The sequence below is a fragment of the Oncorhynchus kisutch genome, linkage group LG11, assembly GCF_002021735.2.
Source record: "Oncorhynchus kisutch isolate 150728-3 linkage group LG11, Okis_V2, whole genome shotgun sequence".
Lineage (NCBI taxonomy): Eukaryota > Metazoa > Chordata > Actinopteri > Salmoniformes > Salmonidae > Oncorhynchus > Oncorhynchus kisutch.
In genome coordinates, this window is record NC_034184.2 from 3187421 (window position 1) to 3197006 (window position 9586).

Below are 9586 nucleotides of genomic sequence, written 5' to 3' on the forward strand. Positions count from 1 at the left end.
ACCTGATTACCAGTCTGGAAATAGTTGCCGTTTCTCAGTCTGGAGATGGTAGCCGTTCCTCGGTCTGGAGATGGTAGCCGTTCCTCGGTCTGGAGATGGTAGCCGTTCCTCGGTCTGGAGATGGTAGCCGTTCCTCGGTCTGGAGATGGTAGCCGTTCCTCGGTCTGGAGATGGTAGCCGTTCCTCGGTCTGGAGATGGTAGCCGTTCCTCGGTCTGGAGATGGTAGCCGTTCCTCGGTCTGGAGATGGTAGCCGTTCCTCGGTCTGGAGATGGTAGCCGTCCCTCGGTCTGGAGATGGTAGCCGTTCCTCGGTCTTCAGATGGTAGCCGTTCCTCGGTCTGGAGATGGTAGCCGTTCCTCGGTCTGGAGATGGTAGCCGTTCCTCGGTCTGGAGATGGTAGCCGTTCCTCGGTCTGGAGATGGTAGCCGTTCCTCGGTCTGGAGATGGTAGCCGTTTCTCGGGCTGGAGATGGTAGCCGTTTCTCAATCTCTCGGTCCTAGTTTTGATGCACCTGTACTTTCTCTACCTTCTAGATGGTAATGGGGTGAACAGTCCGTGGCTCGGGGGGCTGAGGTCCTTGCTGATCTTCGTGTGTGTGAGTGTTCAGGACGTTGAGGTCATATAAATCCTGTGCTCTGTTCTGTTTCCCTCACTGACATGGTTTGAGTGTGTCTGTATCAAATGTGAGACTTTTTTTTCTGAGTCTGTATCAAACTGTTTGAATGTAATCCTAGATGGGAATCTGTGTGAATGTCTCTGTATCCAATGGAATCGTGTGTTCCAGCTGTTACCTTGAATTTCCAGTCTTTCACAACTGCATTGCTCTGGTAATTTAGGATAGTAGTAAGTATGCGTAATACTCTAGGACCATGCCTCAGAACTACCTGGCCTGATGACTCCTTGCTGTCCCCAGTCCACCTGGTCGTGCTGCTGCTCCAGTTTCAACTGTTCTGCCTGCAGCTATACAGAACCCTGAGTTTCTGTATAGCACTTTGTGACATCGGCTGATGTAAAAGGGGCTTTAGAAAAACGTTTGATTGATATCTCAGAAATATAGACTTTTAAATGTGTTGGTATAAATATTTGTGTTTGATGACTGTAATCTTGTTCTTTTAGCTGGTGTTCCAGGTGCACCACAGCCACGAGGCAAGGGGCCGTTTCACGGCTGTGTGTCTCTAAGTGTTTCTGTGTTTGAGGCTACGTTTGACTGTAGTGCCATTGTGTTTCAGCTGGTGTTCGAGGCGCTCCACAGCCAGGAGCCTAGAGGATATGTTGTTGGTTGGATCATTGCCATCAGCCTGCTGGTGGGAATACTCATCTTCCTACTGCTGGCTGTGCTGCTCTGGAAGGTAACACACACACACACACTCTCTCTCTGTCACACACACACACACACATACACACACAGCCAAAAGTGTGGACTATACCATGTAATTTCCTTGTTATTGGGAGGTCCATGTTTTTGTTCCTCATATTGTTGGTAGACTATAGCCTAGAACACCTCCCCTCTAACCGGTCATTAGACTATAACCTAGAACACCTCCCCTCTACTGGTCATTAGACTATAACCTAGAACATCTCCCCTCTACTGTAACTGGTCATTAGACTATAACCTAGAACACCTCCCCTCTACTGTAACTTGTCATTAGACTATAACCTAGAACACCTCCCCTCTAACTGGTCATTAGACTATAACCTAGAACATCTCCCCTCTACTGTAACTGGTCATTAGACTATAGCCTAGAACACCTCCCCTCTACTGTAACTGGTCATTAGACTATAACCTAGAACACCTCCCCTCTACTGTAACTGGTCATTAGACTATAACCTAGAACACCTCCCCTCTAACTGGTCATTAGACTATAACCTAGAACACCTCCCCTCTACTGTAACTTGTCATTAGACTATAACCTAGAACACCTCCCCTCTAACTGGTCATTAGACTATAACCTAGAACATCTCCCCTCTACTGTAACTGGTCATTAGACTATAGCCTAGAACACCTCCCCTCTACTGTAACTGGTCATTAGTCTATAACCTAGAACACCTCCCCTCTACTGTAACTGGTCATTAGACTATAACCTAGAACAACTCCCCTCTACTGTAACTGGTCATTAGACTATAACCTAGAACACCTCCCCTCTACTGTAACTGGTCATTAGACTATAACCTAGAACACCTCCCCTCTAACTGGTCATTAGACTATAACCTAGAACACCTCCCCTCTACTGTAACTGGTCATTAGACTATAACCTAGAACACCTCCCCTCTAACTGGTCATTAGACTATAACCTAGAACACCTCCCCTCTACTGTAACTGGTCATTAGACTATAACCTAGAACACCTCCACTCTAACTGGTCATTAGACTATAACCTAGAACACCTCCCCTCTACTGTAACTGGTCATTAGACTATAGCCTAGAACAACTCCACTCTACTGTAACTGGTCATTGGACTATAACCTAGAACACCTCTCCTCTAACTGTTCGTTAGACCAGAGGGCTGAACAGCTGAACTGACAAAAAAACATATTTACACCAGCTGATATTTAACCCTTCTCCTCTGCTAAGTCTCCTCCTACACATCTGAACAACCAATGGGTCTCTGTTGCTAGACAGAACCTTAGTGATATCTGTTCTTCCTCACTTCAGATGACCTGACCTCTCACCCTAAAGTGCTCATTCCTCCCCAACTCAAAGCTGTCATGGTGACTGGTACCAGACTGTGTCTCTTCTCATCCCAGAGGATCCCTGATGGCTAACAATAACATATCTTGACATAATGTAAACGTTATACATTACCCTCTCTCCCTCAGTGACATGAATAACTATATTTCATATTCTCAGAACCCAACAGTTTTGTGGTAATGTGTAATGACACCACGATCGTCCAATGACGTTTGGCGTATTGTCAGAGGAACGTGTTTGCCCCAAGCTAACGCATTAACTTGTAAACAACTAGTCACATTGGGCAATTTATATTGAGCATCTCTGAACCTATTGTTTAGTCTGTGACAGTGCTACAGTTCTAAAGAAACACAGCACTCGCAAATAAAGTATGACTGATTTATCATCAGCAGTCACAATGGACACACTTCAGCCATCACGCATTTATCAGTGCTACATTTTCCAGGTCCCAGGGATTGGTTCACACGGTCCAGTTGTGAAATTCTGCTTCTCTTGGATTAGAGTGTCTGTGTGTGTGTGTGTGTGTGTCTGTGTGTCTCTGTCTGTCTGTGTCTGTGTGTCTGTCTGTCACAAAAATGTACACCGACCATGCATACCACACACACCATACCACACACATGAAAGAAAGATCTTGGAGGGGATATGGCCCCCAATTGATGTCTAGACCCCTTTCCTTCTCTATACAGACCAGACCCCTTTCCTTCTCTATACAGACCAGACCCCTTTCCTTCTCTATACAGACCAGACCCCTTTCCTTCTCTATACAGACCAGACCCCTTTCCTTCTCTTCCCACAACAATTTTTCTTTCCCTCGTTTGCTCCTCCCACTGGGAATAGCACGACTAAACCCTGAAATGTTGCTCCTGGAATATACTGTGTGTGTTTGTAACACCAGCCCTCCCTTTCTCCAAGTCCTTGCACTCTGCCAAAGTAAACCCCACGTACAAGAGATGCACATGTCCACTATTTCCTCTTTGAGGAAATTCCTATGGGGAAAAAAATAGGCTGTGTCTCAAATGGCACCCTATTCCATATATAGTGTGTTACTTTTTACCAGGACTCTGAGGGCTCTAATCAGAAGTAGTGCACAATGTTGGGAATAGGGTGCCATTTGGGACACAACCTGTCTGAATCAGAAAGAGAGAGATATCTCTTTTGTTGTCTTTTCGCTGAGCTGACCCTTAGTGTTTTCTCACAGTAGCGTTATCTCTATGTTTAGATAGACATCAACAGATCCATGGTGTGTATCTATTCATCTGTCTATCTAGCTGATGTTTACTGAATTTCTATATTTTCCTTATACAAACTATCCACTGAGTGTACAGAACCGTAGGAACACCTTCCTACTATTGAGTTCGGAACAACCAAAATTCGTCGGGGCCAGGACTCTACAAGGTGTCGAAAGCATTCCAAAGGGATGTTTGCACAATGCTTCCCACAGTTGTGTCAAGTTGACTGGATGTTCTTTGGGTAGTGGACCATTCTTGATACACACAGGAAACTGTTGAGCATGAAAAGCCCAGCTGCATTGCAGTTCTTGACACACTGTTGCGCCTGGCGCCTACTACCGTACCCGGTTCAAAGGCGCCTACATCCGTACCCGGTTCAAAGGCCCCTACTACCGTACCCGGTTCAAAGGCCCCTACTACCGTACCCGGTTCAAAGGCCCCTACTACCGTACCCGGTTCAAAGGCCCCTACTACCGTACCCGGTTCAAAGGCCCCTACTACCGTACCCGGTTCAAAGGCGCCTACTCACAACCGTGACAATACCACGCAACCGTGACAATACCACGCAACCGTGACAATACCACACAACCGTTACAATACCACCCAACCGTGACAATACCACCCAACCGTGACAATACCACCCAACCATCACAATACCACCCAACCGTTACAATACCACGCAACCGTTACAATACCACACAACCGTTACAATACCACACAACCGTTACAATACCACGCAACCGTGACAATACCACACAACCGTTACAATACCACCCAACCGTGACAATACCACCCAACCGTTACAATACCACCCAACCGTGACAATACCACCCAACCGTGACAATACCACGCAACCGTTACAATACCACGCAACCGTTACAATACCACGCAACCGTGACAATACCACCCAACTGTTACAATACCACCCAACCGTGACAATACCACCCAACCGTGACAATACCACCCAACCGTGACAATACCACCCAACCGTGACAATACCACCCAACCATTACAATACCACCCAACCGTGACAATACCACCCAACCATGACAATACCACAATACCATCACAATACCACCCAACCGTTACAATACCACGCAACCGTGACAATACCACCCAACCGTGACAATACCACAATACCATCACAATACCACACAACCGTGACAATACCACCCAACCGTGACAATACCACCCAACCGTGACAATACCACAATACCATGCAACCGTTACAATACCACCCAACCGTGACAATCCCACGCAACCGTGACAATCCCACCCAACCGTGACAATACCACGCAACCGTGACAATACCACGCAACCGTTACAATGCCACCCAACCGTGACAATACCACCCAACCGTGACAATACCACCCAACCGTGACAATACCACCCAACCGTGACAATACCACGCAACCGTTACAATACCACGCAACTGTTACAATACCACCCAACCGTTACAATCCCACCCAACCATGACAATACCACCCAACCACTACAATGCCATGCAACCGTGACAATACCACCCAACCGTTACAATACCACCCAACCGTTACAATACCACCCAACCATGACAATACCACCCAACCACTACAATGCCATGCAACCGTGACAATACCACCCAACCGTTACAATACCACCCAACCGTGACAATACCACCCAACCGTGACAATACCACCCAACCGTGACAATACCACCCAACCGTGACAATACCACCCAACCGTTACAATACCACCCAACCGTGACAATACCACCCAACCGTGACAATACCACACAACCGTGACAATACCACCCAACCGTTACAATACCACCCAACCGTGACAATACCACCCAACCGTGACAATACCACGCAACCGTGACAATACCATGCAACCGTGACAATACCACAATACCATCACAATACCACCCAACCGTGACAATACTATGCAACCGTGACAATACCACAATACCATCACAATACCACACAACCATCACTTCATCATCAAATAAAACATTTAGAATAGTGGAAACGACATAAAACAACATTTTAAACTTGGCGCACAACAAAGACATCACAACTAGTGTCACCACAAGAGCAGAGCCTGGAAGCTCACTTTGAGCTCCTAATGGAACAAAGGGCCTCAACAGCTTCTCCAGCCAGGGAAACCTTCATTCCACATAAGCAGAGCCCAGAGCAGCTTCTCCAGCCAGGGAAACCTTAATTCCACATGGCTCTAACCTGGTGGTTTCTGCCTGATGGCCAGTATAATAGAGGCTAGTAAATCTTAACAGGTCAAACATCTAGCCGTAGGTCCATCTCACTGACCACTGCTCCTTCCCATTGGCCCTTAGAACACCTGACTGCGTTGCTATGGATGGTCTAGTGGTCTAAGTTACAGCCTTAGGAATACATGCACCAGTCCAAGCGAGGGTTCGAATCTGACCCACTGCTAGCAAACCCTCAGTCTCACTGTCCTATATAGTACATTTAAAAAATATATATGAAGCCACTGACCCTAAGAACAGCTGACAGGGGTCAAAGGTCCATCTCACTCACTAACCATTGCACCTGAGATTTAAGCAACTGTTGACCATTGAGGCCCATATGAGCAGAGGTTATAGACTATCAATCTTAACAGGTCTAACATCTGGTCATAGGTTCACCTCATTAACCACTGAACTGGAGCTAACAGCAAGTGTTTTTCTTCTCTCCCCCTCTCCTTCTCATCCGCTTCTCTCCTCCTTTTCTCATTCCCCTCTCCCAGATGGGTTTCTTCCGCCGGCGCTACCGGGAGATCATCGAGGCCGAGAAAAACAGGAAGGACAGAGCTGACGAGAGCTGGGATTGGGTGGAAAAGAACCACTGAGGGAAAGAGAAGACAATGAGAGCACAGGGTGTGGGGATTGGGTCAATGGAGGATCCAATGAGCTGAGGGCTTTCACCACAGCCAGCCAATCAGGAATAAGAGCCCTTCAATTTTCCATATCTGGAAGATAAATAAATGGTCTCTGGATTTTTTGGAGGGAGACTTTTTTTTGTGCGTGGGAGACTGGGGATCGAGGGAACTAACAGGCAGAAATCTGAGGTGGAGGTTGGTGTCGCTCGCTCGGGTCAGATTCATTAAGACGCTAATTCAGTGCAACGGAAATTGGAAATGAGTGTTTCTTATTGAACAAACCCAAGGATTACATTCATGTTTGTCTGTTTTATTTCGTTTGGTGTCAAATTAATACAACACTCGCAATAGAATTCAATTAGACCCTATGGAGGAAACTTCCTGCCAACGGAAATAAACAAAATTGAACTGTTAAAGAAACAACTGGCCTGTTCAGGATGCTGTAATGTTCCAGAACATTCAGATATAAATATATTGTGCAGAACAGACATGATGCGTTAGCTCTAAACATTCTATTTCTATCTGCAATGTTTTAAGTGTTTCACGTCACTGAATACACCCAAGGAGATAGACGTCCTTGGACAGGATGTGGCAATGACGCGGATATTATCGGACGGGACAGCAAAACCCCTCAGGGCTCTGTTTTAATAGTAGTGAACATTTATTTTTATACATATTATAGCCATATTGTATTAAATTGGGGCTTTGTGAAATGGTTGGTTGGAGTTTTTGAAGTCTAATGTAAGAATATCTATGTTTTTTTTTAAAGCACTGATGTCCGAGTTGATGCTATATTTCAGCGTCTTTCCTTTAGTTTCCAGGGCAAAGATACAGCATGTTATGTTATGATCATTTGTATATTATCCAGTATCGTGAGACGTAGATTTTCTGGAGTGTGAAAGATTGTGTCTTTTTAATTCTGTACTGTTTCCTGCTCACAAATATCTCTTTAATATCTCACACATCTCCCTGTCCTTTCGATAGATAGATAGCTATATGGGCAACCAGCCAAGCAAGTCCTATGAAGGTCCACAGAAATACAATTACAGGAGCAGACATTCCCATTCAAGTCAAAATTATATTTCTGTGTGTAGACCTTCCATTCACCATAAACAGAGATATATTTTTTGTCACACATCGAAGTTGTCACTGTCATGAAGAAATGCTGATAACCAAGCAAAAGAGCCCTATGAAATGTTTAATTGATTATACAGTGCATTCGGAAAGTAGTCAGACCTCTTGACTTTTTCCACATTTTGTTGCATTACAGCCTTATTCCAAAATTGATTAAATAAAATCTTCAGCAATCTACACATAATATCCCATAATGACAAAGCAAAAACAAGTTTTTAGAAATGTTTTCAAATGTATTAAAAATAAAAAACAGAAATACCTTATTTACATAATTATTCAGACCCTTTGCTATGAGACTCAAAATTGAGCTCAGGTGCATCCTGTTTCCATTGATCATCCTTGAGATGTTTCTACAACTTTATTGGCGTCCAGCTGTGGTAAATTAAATTGATTGGACATGATTTGGGAAGGCCCACACCTGTCTATATAAGGTCCCACAGTTGACAGAACATATCAGAGCAAAAACCAAGCCATGAGGTCGAAGGAATTGTCCGTAGAGCTCCGAGACAGGATTGTGTCGAGGCACAGATCTGGGGAAAGGTACCAAAACATTTCTGCAGCATTGAAGGCCCCCAGGAACACAGTGGCTTCCATCATTCTTAAATGGAAGAAGTTTGGAACCACCAAGACCCTTCCTAGAGCCGGCCACCTGGCCAAACTGAGCAATCGGGAGAGAAGGGCCTTGGTCAGGGAGGTGACCAAGTACCCGATAGTCACTCTGACAGAGCTCTAGAGTTCCTTTGTGGAGATGGGACAACCTTCCAGAAGGACAAACATCTCTGCAGCACTCCAATCAGGAATTTACGGTAGAGTGGCCAGACGGAAGCCACTCTTCAGTAAAAGGGGCATGACAGTTTGCCAAAAGGCACCTAAAGACTCTGACCATGAGAAACAAGATTCTCTGGTCTGATGAAATCAAGATTGAACACTCTGGCCTGAATGCCAAGCGTCACGTCTGGACGAAACCTGGCACCATCCCTACAGTGAAGCATGGGGGTGGCAGCATCATGCTGTACAGATGTTTATCAGCGGCAGGGACTGGGAGATTAGTTAGGATCGAGGGGAAAGATGAACAGAGCAAAGTACAGAGAGATTCTTGATGAAAACCTTCTGAATGTCCCTGAGTGGCCCAGCCCGAACTTGAACCTGATCAAAAATCTCTGGAGAGATCAGAAAAAGCTGTGCAGCGACACTTCCCATTCAACATGACAGAGCTTGAGAGGATCTGCAGAGAAGAACGGGAGAAACTTTCCAAATACAGTTGTGCCTTGCTTGTAACATCATACCCAAGAAGACTTGAGACTGTAATCACTGCCGAAGGTTCTTCAAAAAAGTTCTGTGTAAAAGGTCTGAATACTTATGTAAATGTGATATTTCAGTTTTATTGTAAATACATTTGCAAAAATGCTTTGTCATTATAGGGTATTGTGTGTAGATGGATGAGGAACAAACAAAAGTAGGCGTCTGAATTCTTTCGGAATGCACTGTATAAGTTAACGCTTTTCCAGGCCCTCAAAGTGCTTTATGCAGTAGAGAGGAAACACACATCATCCACACCATGACATCATCAACACCATGACATCATCAACTGTAGCTAGAGATTATCATTTACACTTCATTTGTGGTGTTTTCAGACTGACAGTAATGAATGTACTCAGAG

General features: G+C 45.1%; 1 protein-coding gene across 1 annotated transcript in view; it reads left to right on the forward strand.

Annotated features, from left to right (window-relative positions):
• Positions 1 to 7989, forward strand: part of LOC109900099 (integrin alpha-9) — a 157341-nt gene extending 149352 nt beyond the window's left edge. Inside the window, exons 27-28 of the mRNA XM_031835194.1 lie at positions 1232 to 1351; positions 6661 to 7989. Of these exons, the coding sequence (XP_031691054.1) occupies positions 1232 to 1351; positions 6661 to 6762 (222 nt within the window). The 3' untranslated portion in view covers positions 6763 to 7989. The remainder of the gene's footprint in view (positions 1 to 1231; positions 1352 to 6660) is intronic.
• The last annotated feature ends 1597 nt before the right edge of the window (positions 7990 to 9586 follow it).